This window comes from Episyrphus balteatus, chromosome 3 (assembly GCF_945859705.1).
Source record: "Episyrphus balteatus chromosome 3, idEpiBalt1.1, whole genome shotgun sequence".
NCBI lineage: Eukaryota > Metazoa > Arthropoda > Insecta > Diptera > Syrphidae > Episyrphus > Episyrphus balteatus.
The window spans coordinates 83,909,101-83,926,802 of record NC_079136.1 but is presented as its reverse complement, the minus strand read 5'-3'; the positions used below and the strand labels follow the sequence as shown (position 1 = coordinate 83,926,802).

Below are 17,702 nucleotides of genomic sequence, written 5' to 3'. Positions count from 1 at the left end.
TTATAATTTTAACTATTTAACTCTAAATGATAACATTTTGAACTGAATATTTTTAGTCAACAAATTTATTTTATTTGTAATAGCATTTTTTTTAATGCAATTTTTGGCATTCACAAAAAATATTTATTTTCAAGGCAAAGTTTTTGTATTTGCAATAGCATCTTTTGTATTGAAATTATTTTTTTAATACAAAGTTCTGTATTTGCATTATGTACATCTTTTTTTTTAATTTCAATTACAATATCTTTACTTCTTAACAGAAATAAACTGAGAACACAAACAATATAATATTAACGTAAATTCTTCAAGATTTAACACAGATCAACCGACATAGAATTACTTACCGTGATTTAAAATCGAGCTTTAAACTCGTAGTACATCAGTATGAATTTCTATTGCCAGTATTGATTATCTGAAAACTTGGTCTTCAGTTAAGATTAATTTGTTTAAAATTAGACTTTTAATAGATAAAATAGTTCTAATTCTAAATTATTGTCAAGAACTTGAGCTTTCATTTTCATTCTCATTACCAATATAAATTCAAACATTATAAATCTGTGCAAGTCCTTGCGACTTAGTCATACTCTTTAATTGTTACTAGGTACATCATCCATAGCACAAACAATAATTGAAGTTTGCATAACGTTGAAAGTCTTTGCATATCAATGAGGAGCGACAAGCGACAACAGTTTCTAGAAAACAAAAGCGTGGATAAACTATTTTGTCTTCTATCTGATTTTTTTTTGTTGTTGTTTTCTTCTTGTTTTTTTGTTTTTATTTTTTGACGAAAAACTTTTAAGGACAGAGTTGCCTTGGAATAACAAAACACGAGTGAATACTGAATAGAAGCATTTTATCCTTTCGGTTTGGTCCTGTGAATGAAAAGTCACAAGCACTTAATTGAAAATACTTTAAGACAATTTGCTTTTTTTTTCTTTTTTTTTTTTGTTGCTTCTTCTCCTTTTACTTTGTTTACTTCAAAATGTGGTGCGGAGGAGGTGCCTGGATGATAGGATAGGGTGGTTGGTAAAATGAAGTAGCTACCATCTATACATAAGTTTAATATTGGTGGGAGAATTCATTAAAGGAAAAAAAAAAAATTTGAAAGTTTTTGAAATTTTATCATTATATTCCTTGGGTTTAGGGACAAAACATTACCCCAGGATATATTTAACATCAAAGTTCAGTAATTATATCTTAATTGAAATTTTTTTTTTGTTAAGTTAAGCTGACACGATGTGGATTTTTTTTTCCAAGAATAATAGGTTGATAGGTACCTTCCAAGTTGGGGAGAAGATTAATTGAGTGCAAAATTGAAAAGAAAAAAAAAAATATAATAAACAAATTGTTTTAAATGAAGGGAAGATATGATAATCATCAATATTAATTTATAAGCCTGACAAAGATAGATTCAACGTTGATGAAAAATAAAAAACTGTAGCAATTACATCAACACTCAGTTTAAACACTCATAAAGTCATAATATCAACGAAAATGTTATAAATGATATTTTTTTATGAAATATAAATCATTAATAGAACAATTTTTTAAAAAATAGAGATTTCATCAATGATCTTTTTTTAATGAAATATAGGCATTATAAGGAGATTGATGTCAAATCTATCTGTTGAGAAATATGTACCTACCTATCTAGTGGAATATTGTTAATATATTAAAAACTATTTAAAGATTATTTTTCTTGGTGATCTGTAACATAAACCTCCAGCTAAGCAAGGCTGAGGAAACCATACAACTGTTCATTATGGTTTAGTTTTATTCCCCCCCCCCTCCTTTTAGCTGGGAGGGGCTTCTAAAATTACAAATCAACGGTTACATCTACAATAATGTGCTTTTTGTAAAGCCAAAAACATCGTCTTTTAATTTTAAATAAATCTGTTTTATGAGACAGTTTTTGAAAAAATTAATTTTCAAAATCAAAATTTTGAAAAATCAAAAATTGATGCAAATTTTATATAAATTGCAAATCAGGAGGGTAGATCAGAATAGACTCATGAGAAACTTCAGAACAAAAAACATAGTTATCACAAATCGGGTTTAAGTTTTTCTTACTCAAAATCAAGCGAGGAAAATCTTTTTCTGAATTGTTACAGACCAGAGACTTTAAATCAATTAATTGTTTTCGGAACAGAAATTTTGTCATAAAACATCATAGTCTAAGAGCCAGGAGAAGATTTCTTGCGTGAGAGGTAACCGATTCATATGAATGCCACAGAAAGTCTGGGTCATGGTACCATTTTTCTGAAAATAGATTTAGTGAGGGTAAGCACAGTCACAAACTCACTGATAACAAATATACCAACAGCAGATATTTAAAGTGGGGCCAAACTCATGGCAGACTGTCCCGATAATGCGCTTTTTATGTGTTTTTAGACTTTTTTGTAACCACCTAAAATAAGTCGCATCCTGTAGCCCTGGACTTCCTGATGACAAAAATACCAATGGCATATATTTTAAGTTGGCCAAACCCCCAACCAATTATGTATGTATATCAAAAGATACCCGATATTTTTGAAACAAATTTGTTTCTGAAACTTAAATAATATTTTTTTCAGAATGGGTATGAAATACTTTGCGGTGATGTGATTCCACGTCAAAACTATCCCAAAATGTTTTCAATAAAAAAAAAAAACATAAATAAAATTTTAAAAAAAATTACGTATACGCCCGAGTATTTTTTTTTTATGTCATCAAGCGATAAGTTAAGTCTGACCTCGTAGTCAGCTCCTAATCACGAGAGGTAGAATTGAATTCGTCTTCTTTTTCCTTCTTAGACGATAAGAGTGTTGTTGACTGCTGATTCTTGTAAAAATAGTCTAGGCATTTTAAATTGTTCATAGCTCCCAGATCCAATATGTGTTGCCAATGCCAGCCATTCCTTTCTCTTTGGGCATAGTTTTAAGGTTGTAGATTTTTTCTTAAGCATTTTTTAGAATATTTGAGTACAAGTCAATCTCACTGGGAAAGTGAGTATACCAACTAAAAATTTATTATTGACCATTGGGAAATTGACTGCAGAAGGTGTTCCAAGACTAGTATTTCGTGTTATAAATTTTCAAATTAGATCAAGCAATTATCCTCTATCTTTTAGAAATTGCTAGTACCCATGAACTGGAGCTATACCACACACACATATTGTAATAATGAAATATCCTTGAGATGACGTTCATAAATGACTTATAATAAGGTGCTTGTAACACGCCATGGCCTTGCAATTTATTCCCACGAAGCTATTAAAACTTGAATTTATTTTTATCCTATATGTGTTACATCTGCACAAACACTACATATATATCACACTACAAAACTAATGTAGTAATGGATTAAAATGACACATTAAACCTTTTTTATACCATCGACTCTTTTATTTCCCCTATAGAGAATACCATTTTTCACACACAAAAGACCACCAGCCAAAGGACGACAACGACAACGATGATGCCGACGACAACGATGATGGTGATTGTGGAAACATTAAGTTCCATCCACATTCACAATGTTTACCAAATTATATATATAAAAGTCTAAGTCTTTTGTGTCCAAACAACTAAAGAACGCAACGTTTCAATTCAAAGCAAATGAGCTACTTTAATGACGATGACAAGAACGACAAGGACATACACAGACAGAGAAACAGAGAGAAGCAACTGTCATGGCAGAGATTTAAATCGAAATTGGATTTCAAGAGGGTGGCAGTGGCACAAATAGGACCGAAGGTTTCTTCTTCCATGCAATATACATACATTTATATAGAATGAATCTTTGGCTGGCTTTAGAGCCAGCTACCCTCTATATAGGACTCAAATGAAATCTAATCAATTATAACGCAATTAGTGGTGAATTATGTGAGAGTTGCCGCAATTCAATTAGTCCTTGCTTGGGTTTTTACCCATCAAGCTCTCTTCACGGCCCTTCTTTAAGTTTTATACACACACACACACAAACATAATATATCTATAAAGTATTTATATATGTATGTAGTATCATCATGATCGTATTCTGTGGCTAAGGATTTCTTCAACCGTATAGTTTTCTTCATCATCGCTCTTCCGAAGGGTGACAGCATCAGCATCATCAGAGAAAGAGAGTATAGAGACTCAAATGGAATTCAATCGAGTGTAGAGGATTTGGTAAATTGTGTGATTCTCATCGTTATCGGAGATGAGGTCTGGGTCGACTCAACTCAACTCAACTCGATTCGATTTGATTTCTCAAAACTTATGTATACACTCGTATAGATGCGATATTCTTCTCCTTGAAAAATATTTTTGCTTTTGCTTCACAAGAGAGAGAGAGTGCTATAATATGAATTGAAAAGCATGCCAACACTTCTTAAACTCATCGATATAAGAAGATTAATGACAAACGGAAGACGACATTATAATGATCCTAAAAGAGGGATTTCCATTCGCTTTGCATCGTCTGTGTGAGATTAAAGTGATGGCATTGCGGATTGCTACTGCAAAAATGCACTAATCAATAATTCATCATCAGAATTAATGGTGCACTCTCTCACACGACTGTCAAGCATCTATGGGGGATCAACTAGAGAGGGAGGAGATTTGAGGAAAAATGAAATTATAATTCACAAGAGTCTTAGTTATATTAGTTAAATCATTGGAATATTATGTTCCTATATATAAAACTATGCATATTTGTACATATTTGTAAGAATAGGTCCTTGAAAAAGGATACGTGTAATTTTTTTTTATTTATTAATGTTTAACAAAAGTAGTGTGTTTCCTGTAGAATTTTCCGTTCTAAAAGGTGTAGAAAAAAAATGTTATGTCGAACTAAATTGAAAAAATTATTCATGGCAAAAGATTTAGCTGAAACTGTCCTTAGAAAGAAATGAAATGAATTTTGGTACTAATTCATAAAACGACTACTTTTTTGTTTTTTTTCTGATAATATAAGGTTTACAAAAAAAAAAAAAACAAATTATACAATATTAATGCAAAATGAAAGGCATTTTATCCCGTAGGAATAATAAGAAATCAATTTTTGTAATTTTTTTTTATTTAATGGATACGATGTCGACAAAAAAAAATTATTTTTAAAAATTATACAATATACATACATATTAAAAAAAATTAAGAAGCTAAAAGTTTTGAGTAAATATTTCAAATTATTCACTCGGGCGTATACTTACTATTTTTATTTTTTTCAATGAAAAAAATTTATTTAAAAAACCTAGTTTGATCCAATCAAATAAATTAAAACAATACATTCTATACAAAAGCAAAAACGATAGTATTTATAATGATGCACAGAAAGCAAATTAAATGAATTTTTGTGAAATTTGTGATTTTTAGATGGCTCATGTACAACATCCTCCTAGGTAAACAATTAAGTGGCCCAATAGCTTAAAATGAGATTTATATATTGTACTAACAATCCTATTAATTCGATCCTTTTATCACACACTTCACAATTATTTTCCATACTTTTACTTATGCACCTCAATCCTTCAAAATTTTATTTTGTATGAAAACTCAATGAAAAATGAAAGCACCTAAAAAAACACCCTTTAACCCGAAATATTTTTGGTGGACATATTTTATTATTTCTTTCTATATTGTAAATGAAACGTCCTTACAAAATTTTATCAGCCTACCACTTTTTTTCAAATACCAATTGGTAATATTCTGATTCTTGCTCTTTAAGTAAAAGACTATTCATTAAAAGTCCAATAACTTTTTACGTAGAGACGAAAAACTCTTGTATCTACCCTTCCAGATCGAATACAAGGTGGCTCAATATCTCAAAATAATTTTTTTTATCGAGTACTACCAATGATGTTAATTTCATGCTTCTATCACAAAATGCACGATTCAGCTGTTTTTTAATGCTAAGCCGCCTCACTTGGTTAAATAATTAGCGTTTGTCCAACTGAAAAAAAAATTAAAGAAGTCAGCAACTTGGGATCGAGCCTGGCTTTTTAAGACTACAAGTCACACCATCAGGCCAATTCACTGTTGAAAATAATTCTTCTGACAAATTGCTGCTTAAGCTTGAGTCTGATATTTTTTTTTATATTTTTCAAAATTTTTTCAACTTTAATTCAAAGATAATTTTTGTATAGGTTTTGTTTTTCAACGTTGATCATATTTAACGTTGTGTTTATTCCTTTAGTATGCTTAGATGATTTTTTGATGTTTGGTGTGTACCAGTGAGTCATGAGTTAAATCTGTCAGTTGTACAATAAAAAACTGTAAGTGATAATTTTATAGTTCAGTTTCGTACTCATATTGCTTTAGTATGAGTATTTTGAAATTTGGCTATTTTTTTAACAAAAAAAAACAACGTATTTTTCGCCATGAACCTTTTTTGGGGAAATAGTTTGACCTCGAGTGTTTTTTTTTTGTTTTTTTAGATCTCCGATATCAACTAAATTTGTTTATGTAATATGTTTTTAGCAAAGTGAAAAAAGTGATTTATTTATTATAAATAAATTTTTGATACAACACAAAATTGTCTGCAACAAAAAATCACCTATGAATATGGAACCATCCTTTTTCAAAGGATTTTTGTGTGTGCTGATTCCGATTTCCAAATCCAATGTCAAAATTACTCAAACACGTCACGTATTTGAAAATATCTCAATAAGTCAAAAACGACGTTTTTAGTTCCTTTTAAGTGAAATTACATGATTGCAAAATATTTCATTACAAAATTGTCTACGCAATCTGAATCTGAAAAAGTATTATTTTAGTTTCCGCAATTGTTTTACAAACATCGGAATTTGAAGATGATTATAAAATTAGTTTTTTTAGTTTTTTTTTTTTTTTATTTGAATAAACGATGATTAAACTCTGATTTAACTATGATTTTGCTTTAAAACATTTAAAATTAAAGTCGTTTTACTTTTATTTTAAAACACTTAAAATTAATTAATGGTTTTTGGTGATAAAGACGAGGACTGAGATGATGTCTTGTGAGCAAGACTAAAATAAACTAGCCTTTTTTGATTTGATAAAGTTCTAAATTGAACTTTTTCAAATCAAAAAAAGCTACGAAAATTTGAAACTGAGTAGGGGGATCGTTTTTTTTTTCGTACATAAACATTTATAACTTTTTATACAATTTTTTTATTTAAGTCTTGACTCTAACAACTTCAACTATTAAAACAAGCACGTGCCACAAAGTCGTGCATTTGAATTAATTTCGATTGTTACATCACACATACACTAGGAGCTTATACAGAGATACTTACAATTCAAATTGACAATCGTACCATATATTCAATTTGAGTTTTCGACTTAAATCGATTTCTATCTGCTTCCATACAAATACCATTTATACAGACATACAGAAATTATATCAAAGTCTTTTTGTGTCGTTTTTTGGGTGGCAAGTGCTGGCAACGAGACCATCTCTCTTGTCGTTAAAATAAATTGTTCGTCAGCCATTATTATCTTTTGTGGCGATGTTAAGACAGATTATCATCGATTAACCCGTCACACATGTCTTTCGTCTTTCTTTTTCTTTTCTTTTATATATATTTTGTTGTTGTTGTTTCTTCTTTTCATTTCATTCTCCACCAAATCGTCTTATGCAATTGCCTAAGCTTAAAAAAAAAAAAAAAAAAAAACAAGAAAATAAATACAAAAATAAAAACAGAGATCCGTTTAAGTAATCGTCTTCTTAACAATCTCATTTCAGTTATACCAACATTGCAATTGGATCTGGGATCAAATCTTAATCCGGAAGACATAGAAGAAGGCGACGATGTATATTTTGAGTGTAAAGTTCACGCTAATCCGGCCGCATACAAAGTTATTTGGAAACACAATGTAAGTATTACACACATTTGGAATGTTCTCTATACGCGTTGGGATATTATTTTTTCTTTAGACTTGAGTAGTTTTGAAAGGGATATTATATTGTTGTGCTTGAGTTAAGAATATCCGAGAAAAGGATATTTGTTTTCTTTTGTTGAATTTGCTAGGGGTGGCATATCGAGATGAAACGCAATTTTTCGGTCTACGATTTTGAGAATGTTATTGTATTACAATAATCTCTTGTGGTTTCTAGGAAGATGAAGTCACTCAATGGAACCAATAATAGCACTCGTGAGTAATTCTTTGAAAAGGTAGTTTTTATGTGAATTAGCAAAATGATTGCATTAAGTGATCATCATTTCACCAACTTTTTTGATTGTATCTTTTAATTAAACTTGCGATTATTATCGTCATTACTATCAACTTCTATGAAAAAGTCTTGAAATTGTTCTAATAACCTCAGTGCAAACAACTATCAATTAGGTAATATTATATTTACGTATATGTAACTGACAATGCAATAACGAAATTTGCATTTTTAACCATTTGTTTTCACTATTAGACGCTCGTCGCTTTTTAAGCTCACAACTCAACAACAACATCGATCATTTTTTTTTTTGTCACTTGTCAAAGTGCATAACAAAACAGTACACGACAAACTTTTAATCATCTATTTCTATTTTTTTCTTCATTTTGAGCGGTACTTTTTTTTTTCTTCAATTGGAATAATTTAATTATTCACTCCAGGACAAAAGCTTGTGGCATGGCAATTTGTTAATGTTACATTTTAACAGAAGCACTAGATTGGAATGCCAATTGTGACATGAAAATGGTTTTGTACAGAAAATTAAAATGTGGGGTAGGAGAGTAATGGAAGTTTAAATGCCCACTTATGGAGGATGAACTTCACTATTTTTCTTTAGATTCTTTAGTTATTACTCCTCGTTTTATCAGATTACCCAGTTAATCGTTGAATATGAACGTTGCTGGTTTTAAAAATTGTGAAACAATATTAGTGACTGATGAATTCCATAATTTTTTGAGAATATAAACACCACTTCAATTCGATACGATAATTGGAAGTTGGTCAAAATTAAGTTCCAAGATTTGATTACATTATTGTTAGTCAGTTAGTTAGTTACTTAGTTATAAGTGAAGCTAATAGAAGCGCATTAAATAAAGCTTTTTGCATAATTATTTTAAGTTTTCCACCCGGAAAAACTATACAAAAATACGTTTTAAAAATGTTCACTTTTGTCTTTTTTTTTACTTTTTGAGCCAATGTAGTTTCGTGGTTTTTCAGAAATCTTGTTAAAATCTATCAGGAATTTTTGTCTGTAAATGTTTGAATTTAAGAAATAGTTTTTAATTCCGTTATAGAAATTGTATGTAAAATTGTACAATCAAGAGAATGTAAACAAAGTGGGTCGCGTAAGTCCGTAAGTAAGAATAATTATTATGTTCCTATCTATCTTTTGTTGAAAAAAAATTCATATAAAACGGTTTTTTTTTTATTTCTCCCAAAAAACTAACTAAAATTCAACGCTATTTAGGGCCAATTTTTCAATAGTCAGTTAAACAGTCAGTTAGTACTTATTCCCCTGATAGAGAAAAAAATCATTTTTTCAACAGGCAGATATAGCTTATTCCTATGAATAGAACTATCTGCTTCTTTTAGAGCCGAATAAAAATTATTCTGAGGAATAATTTCAATAAAAATACTGTGTCAATTGTCAAAGCTGCTTTGAAATAATTTTGACAAAAATACAGAGGAACACAAGAAAACAAAAAGAATTATAAATAAAAATGACGTTTAGTTTTGAATATTTCTGAATTTGACAATTTTTTTTTTGTTATTCTGTAGAATAAATTATTCTTGATTGAAAAATTTAATGTTGTTATCCGATTGTTTATGAGCCTAATAAATTTATTCATCGAACAGTTAACTGACTGTTTATTAGAAGATTGAAAAATCGGCTCTTAAAAGAATAAATAATAGCTTGAATAAATAATATCAAAAATGCATTTTTGTATTTAAAAAAAAAAAGTTTTGTTTTGAAAAATCAAATTCTCGAAAATGAGACATTGAATTCTTTTGAAATATTTTGTTTTAGGTGTTTCATAATAAATGGTAATAAAATAGTAGGTATTCCAACTTATTTTTTTTTTTTATTTTCAAAAACTTATTTTTTTTATAGGTACAAGTTTGTTAAGTCACATAGAAACATATACAAATTTCAAAATTTCATAACTTGTTTGTACCTAAATATGTAGGTACATTAAGGCGTTCGTTATTTAGGTTTTTTTTTCGAGAATCAAGTTCCTAAGTGGAAAAACTGTTTCTAAATAATAAAAACAAATCCTCTAGTTTTTTCAGATTTTTATTTTGACACTAGATGGCGCCCAAAGAGGGTTAAAGTTTTTTATCATTTGAAATATTGATGTGTTGACTTATGAGGCCATTTTTTTAGGTGTAGACTAAAATCAAAATAGTTTGATGAGGTTCTTGTCTACATTAAACAACGTTTTCAAAAAGGACCAGGTTTATAAAAGTAATCATGTTTTATTAAAACAAGCGAATGAAATAGCATGAAAAATAAAATACAACCCAAAAAAAAACATGCATGTCCTGACTAAACCCCTGGTAATAGAAAAATGGTTTATACCTTTTTGAAAACGGTGTTCAATGTAGATAAGAACCTCTTTATTTAAGTCTATATTTAAAAAAAAAATGGCTCCATCTAGTGTCAAAATAAAAATCTGAAAAAATTATAAGATGTTTTTTTTTTATTATTTGGAAACAGTTTTTCCACTTAGGAACTTGATTTTAAAAAAACGAACACCCTAATGTACATACTTTTATCCTATTTTCGTTTGGTAAGAATTTTTTTATTGAAAAGATGTCTAGGAAGCATTTATTTAATACAATTTCTTAGTTAACATTACCTCAAAATTTAGGTGAAAAATTAAAAAAAAACGATTTTTTGGTTTTTTATTTTTATCTTTTTCAAAAAAAAAAGTTTTTTTTCTACGAAATTTGGTGGCAACTTACTTTATTATGTCTCAAATAAACTGTAATTTATTTGATTTAAAATATTTATTTTTTCACCTTATTTTGACTTAATATAAAAAAAACACCCTAATTTTCAATAGAAAATTCACGTGTCAAAATATCAGCTTTTTTCAAAAAGTCAGTAGGTATTTTGTTCGTTGAAATATCTACTTTCACTGTACACTATAGTACATTTTTTCGGAAAATGCAAAAAATGAAAAAAGCTTGAATTCGAAATTTTTTTTTATCATTAAAAAGTTGTAGATCTTTTTATTACCTACAACTTTGCTATACAATTTTTTTCCATAGGAAATGTTGTTTTGCCGGAAATCGAGATATACCATTTTTTACCATTAAAAACTCAACCCACCCAATTTTGAAGGCTTCGGCACTGGTCTACATACGCATAATTTGTATCAAAAAAAACTGTTACAATGCTACACTCTTAAGCTTTTCGATCATTCTTATAAATAAAAGCAAAAAATATATACCTACGTGCAAAACCGCTCGTGCACATAATTTTTTTTGTTTTAATTCATCTCTGTTTGGTTTTCAATGTTTCTTGTTTTCAATTTATAAATTATGATTATTTATTCTGACAGTTAACTAAACGCAAAACGAGTAAACAATTAGTTTAATTAAATGTTGCCAACCCTTATACCCAAAAGGGTCCTCCACGATATGAATCAACAACAATAACAAGAGTCTTCGTGAAATGGGCAAGAAAATAACCATTAAGATTATGGAAAGAGTACGAGAGGAGTAAAATATGTATGTATATTGTCAGGACTTAAGAGGCTATATTATAAGAAAACTTGGTCTTTGCCATTGAATAATCGAGAATCCATTAAATAAATTGGTGACAAATAAATTCGTTCGTTTTAGAGGATTCAGTCTCGAGAACCCTATGAGAACCATAAACTTGTGATTCGCACACAATTAAAATTGTGCGAGTGTCTCTTTTGTTATTTTTCAAAAGAGTTTTATGATGATGGTGTAGAAAGAGGCCATTTTGTTGTTATAAATTATAGTTTGTTTGTTTATTTTGTTTTTTATGCTTGTTTTGAAGTCTACTGAACTGAAATTGATTTGAAGCTTTGGAAACTCATATAACTTTGTTAAATAATAGGCTGACTAAGACAATAACTTCGCTGTACCTACAACACTAGCTGTTCTTTTTTGTTTCTCTTTCAAAACAGGAAATATTAACCAATTGTTTTTAGGTGGAATGTTTCCATACAAGATAATTTTCTAAAATGGATTATACTAAGTCGTTTCCAAGAAGAATATTAATAATGCAAGGTACATATTTAATTAATTTTCTTCCAACACCTTATATCTTAAAACAAGACTGACGGAGCAAATGTTTTGCAGAAATTCTTGGGTTTTGGAAACGCCACTTGAGAAATCCCTCCAATAATTCTGAAAAATTGTTTTTCTACCTAACATTTCGTCAGCTTTTTGATCTGTCTTATTCTACTATTCTGTGTTGAAAGATGGAAAATCAGAAACCATGTAGAATTAACCGCATCAAAAACTCAATGCTGTTAATTGGCGTTAAAGTAACTTCAATATAATTGGCGCTTACTTCGTAGAAACTGAACATTTTTGTTCCAGCTAAGCAGCCTCTTATATTTTCGATTGATTAAATCAGTTCATCCTTGAGGCACATTCTGAGCGTACGATTTTATACCTACAGAGATTCTTTCCACGACCACACTGCACGGTTGTGGATTGCTTTAACCAGTAATGTGCATCTTCTTTCAAAACTAATGAAACATATAGAAGCTTTACAGAAATTACCAAGTTTTCTTTTTGTTTTTTTTGGGTTTGAATTAAATAATTTAAATCGGACATTCTCTGGTTTTGACATATTGAAAAATCTAGCTCTGACATTTCTGCTATTTGAAGTGATAAAGTTTTTGATTAAGTAAATGAAAGTTCTAAGATGATCTAGTGGGTATAGAGTGGTGGACTTAAAGCAAGTAGATACGACATACTTATTAATACTTTGTACTAAAAACTAATGGAATGTTTTTCATATATAATTTCAGATTAAAAGATGAAATTTGTGTTTTAAAATCAAATCAAAACTAATCAAAAAAGAATTTTTTGTTGGTCTTTCTATAATTTCGATAAGAATTGTATTAAAGCGCTATAAAAGCTTTTCCGAAACTATCTGTCAAATCTCAAACTTTTGGTAAAGCTTCGTTTAAGCTTCTAATAGACAATTTTTATGAAGGGTCCTTTTTCCATGCCCAATCACCTTACTAAAGTTTAAAAGAAGCTGAATTGTAGCTTCGGTAGGTACCGAATACCTTTACCGAAGTTGGAATGTAAGTTGGATATTACACCAAAAGGGTAAGTGTGACAGATTTGACCTGTGAATCCACAATCGATTTTAGTGCCACTTTAAGACGCAATGACCCAAATTCAGTTGTTCTATAGATGATATACCTATGGTTTTTGGACAAATTTCGGGTAGATATGGTCCTTTGCTACGCTTAATAATAAATGTCTATGTATTGTTCAAGAAATACATTGTGTCAATTGTTACTTCATTTCCGAAAAAGAATGATAAAATATTCAGTTGCTGATTAACACTTGCCCTTTAAAAAATATTGACATTTGTCGATTTGGATAGATAAATTTGGGTTCCATTAAGAGCAAGTAGTAAGATACCAACAGTTGTTGGATACCTACCTAAACTTTCACCATATGTTCACCAGGTGATTATAATTAGTGCCTTCGCGATCTCTACAACGTTTATTAAGATTAAATCTCTAATTTTTTCTCAGCGAAACAATATTATTTGCCCTATAAATCTCTCATTACAAATCATAAACTTTAACATAATTGACATTTTCCTTTTTTTTTTTTGTTGATAAATTATTAACTCTTGACATTCTTAAATATTAAATAATCGAGGGAAAAATTTCCTATTCTTGACTTAACACAAAAAAAAAATCAACTGACAATAAATATTAATGACAATTATTATAATTTCCATCTTTTTGTTACATATACTTTCTTTCAGAACCAAATAATTCAACACAATCAACGAGCTGGAGTTATTGTCAGCAGTGGTGATTTAGCACTTCAGGGTGTCACACGTCATCAAGCTGGTAATTACACGTGTACGGCGTCAAATGTTGAAGGCGACGGTGACAGCAATGTCGTGGAATTAAAAGTGATGTGTAAGTTACCAATGTTAAAAAAAAAAATCATGTAATTATTTTAAACTTATATTTTTTTATTCTATAAAATTCAGATTGTAACTTTAAAACCCTCCAGGGTGACAGAAAAAATTATTACCTAACATTCTAAAGAATCATTTTGTCTTCTCACTTCTTGTGCTTAATTAGTTTGTATATTGTTTTTTTTTGTTTTTGTTTTTCCTACCTAACGCCTCCATGTCCAATCTATCCTTCTCACTCCCTGTACTCCTAAAAAACTCTTCCACAAACGAAAACAATGTTTTCATCTAGGTTGAACCTTTTGGGGAATGTGTTGTACAAAGAAACAATGCCTTAACCCTATTTTCATTTTTTTTTTTTTTCAACAATTCTATTGAGAAGAATATATATCTAGAACTTCAAAACAAAGAAGTGAAGAAAAAAAAAATAGAAAGAAAATTAAAAATAAAGAAAGAATAGTTAAAAAAGAACAAACAAAAAAAAAAGAAGTTCAGAAAAAAAGTTGAAACTAGAGCACGTAATGAAACAAAAGACTGTAAAAAAGAGCTTTAAGGATAATACAAAAAAAAAAAAAAATATTAAGCGTTGAAAAATAAACAAACTCATTGAGCAAACTATGGTGACGACTTTGGCGACGACTTTGGCGACGAACTACGACCGACCGGTTGCCCAACCAGCCAACCGGCAAGACCGGGTCCTATTTTTTAACCAAGTATATGCTTCGAATACTATTTTTATTCCATCGAAGCAGCAGATACAAGGACTCCCTTTGGCTGCTTAAAAATTAAACTAGATCTACCCGCCCATACTCCCCAACCTTCTACTTCTCGTTAAGAGAAAAAGAAATGTGAACAAGGTCCTTCAGTCCTTTACTTCCTTCAGCATGAGAAAGAAAAATACATGTAAAGTTCAGAAAAAAAAAAAAACAACAAATAAAAAACTCTTCTTTCTTTTGAGTTGCTACTTCTATGTGGTGCAAACGAGCGCAAAATACTCCCTCCGCATCCTTGACTCAAAACTTACCTAGACTTAAAAAAAAAAAACAAACACACACACCATTTTCTTTGGTAAAAGCCTTTCTCCATTTTTAATAGAGTGAAGTAGAAAATGGAACTGTGCGGTGCTATAGTGAGCCACAAGCATAGTTAACCCACGCCATACCACAATTTTTCGGACTAGGCTTGAAGGCAAAGAGTAGGACTTCATTTTTTTTATTTTTATCTAGACAAAGTGTAGAAATTTAAACTTATCACAAAGGTAGCTCTTTGTTTTCTTTAATATCCTCTAGACAAAAAAAAAAAAAAAAAAAATCATTTAGCTCCTATAGGTGAAAATTCTTTAATAAAGTTAAGAAAAAAGTTGGACTTAGGTAAGCTTCCGATAAAGATGGGAGAATAAAGAACAATACTTTTACTTTTTACAAGACTAAAAGGAGGCTAAAATTATATATCTCTAAACGTAGTTATAGTGCTAAGTGCAAAGTGCAAAGTATAATCCTGGACATCAAAAGACGCTCAAAGGGTAATGTTTCTTTATTATTGGCTATTTTGCTTTTACCCTACATTATGTGGAATAATAGAACTTTCTCAGAAAAAGGAAATCAAATTTGAAAAAAAAAGCAAATAGAATTGAATTGAACTGAGGTCTATCGGTTGTTATAGAAGCTTTTAACAGAATTAAGCCCATACAAATTACTATCTTCTTCGTTTTGGTCGAAATTCATATTTCATAAAAAATACCCACAATTTTTATTGGGTTGACGAAACCTTTCCAGATAGGTACACAATAAATTTTGGTCAAAAAGCACAACAAAATTGTCATTCAGTGGGCGTGGTATACAATTTCGCCCATTTTCGTTAAATTTTCATTAAAAACTACAAAGCACTTCTGATTATTGCGGAATCAGGAAACAGGAACTTGAGATTCGTCTCTTCAGGTGGCGTGGTATAAGCCCATTTTCAGTGGCGTAATCCCTATCTTTGATATGATCCATATCACTTTAAAGTAGGTACTTATGATAGGAAATATCAAAAACTTGAGATTTTCTAAAAAAAAAAAGAAGCTAGAATATTCACTTTTAGTTCCTCAACAAAAACATGAGTACCTACCTATTTTAAAGTAACTACCTACGAGTACGAGTTGGTTTTGATATGTAATAATATAATCTATAAAAAAAAGTCTAATGATTTTTGACTTAAAAAAAGGTTGACTTAAATTAAGGTTCTGTTTGAGTTTTTGGTTGGAGTTCTTACCGACCTTTGAAAAAATTTGAAGACATGATGAAGAAGGAGAATCTATCTTGATATAAAACGATACAATTTACCAAGTTTTTTAGAAACAGAAGATTACCGTGTTGTCTGATATAATTTTTCAACTTGATGAAGACCCGACCAAAACCTTTAAAATTGTCAAATATTAGTTGGAAAATCAGAAATTTAACACAATTTCATAGTCAGCATAAAGCTATGATTACACGGTCAATGAAATCGGTCAACGCGTTGACTCTCTGACGTCAAGAAAAATTCCATATTCTCTCTGTCATCTCACCGTCAACGTTCACAGTGTCAATGCCTAAAACATTGACTATCACACGATTGACACTATTGCGTCAATATTGTCCTAAATTACGTTGACCCGCAGGTGTGTCAACGTGACGTTTACTTAGCAGTGTCAACGCGTTGACTCACAAAACTTTGTTGATCACACGGTTTGACACAAAGCAAAAATTTAAATTTTCCAAAAATATTTTTAAACAAAAAAAGCGGAGAAAATGAGATTTGAAAAAAGCTATCATAGAAAAATTAAACGAAAATTTGTTTGACTTGGTTGCATTCAAATGTTAATATTTCGAGATATACGCAGTGCACTTTTAAGATAAAAGTCTTAAATGAATTTTGATAGGATTTTTGAACGGATATAAATGTAAAATTACTAAAGTTTAGTCGAAAAATTAGAAAAAAAAATAAAAAGTTTCGACGTTTGATTTTTAAAAAAACGAAAAAAAAATCAATATGGCCACCTTCAAACGCTTATAGCATAGGAACGCGGCACCCAATGTTAATGGTTATGGTCTTAAAATGTAGCTTATTATATACAAATGGTTTTTGGTTTTTTGTAAAAAAAAAATTTTTTGCATCCAACATGGATGCCACGGCCATACCGAAAAGTTTTTTTTTGTAAAAAAAAACAAAAAGGTGAAATGAAGAAATGATAAAATGAGAACCCCCGCCCTCTAAAACGGTACATCATTCAAAAAATTGTCCTACAAAAAATGTTCCCAATCCAACTTTCATCACATTTCTATACAAAAAACAATGTCATTCTGAAACGATGACACGGTATTAAATTCTGCCCCGTCAACGCTGGGACAGGGTCATTGTGATGACACCCAGTCCTAAAACCCTGTCAACGCGTCCCAATGGCACTGACAGAGAGATTACACGGTCATCGAAAATAGTCAATGCGATGACCCAAAAATGTGTGTCAACGCGAGAGTCATCGTACCCGTCAACGCAATGACAGCAGTTTTCGTTGACGATCACACGACGTGACACTATTGGGACAGATTGTGACGTCATTTTTACGTCAGAGAGTCAACGCGTTGACCGATTTCGTTGACCGTGTAATCATAGCTTAAGGCCCTGACCAATT

At 30.2% G+C, this 17,702-nt stretch overlaps 1 protein-coding gene across 2 annotated transcripts in view; it reads left to right on the top strand.

Annotated features, from left to right (window-relative positions):
* The window catches only part of LOC129914647 (hemicentin-1), a 195,462-nt gene that overhangs the window by 120,452 nt on the left and 57,308 nt on the right, over positions 1 to 17,702 (top strand). For both annotated transcript variants that reach the window (XM_055993988.1, XM_055993987.1), the window contains exons 9-10: positions 7,684 to 7,814; positions 13,892 to 14,051. In XM_055993988.1, coding sequence (XP_055849963.1) covers positions 7,684 to 7,814; positions 13,892 to 14,051 — 291 coding nt within the window. The remainder of the gene's footprint in view (positions 1 to 7,683; positions 7,815 to 13,891; positions 14,052 to 17,702) is intronic.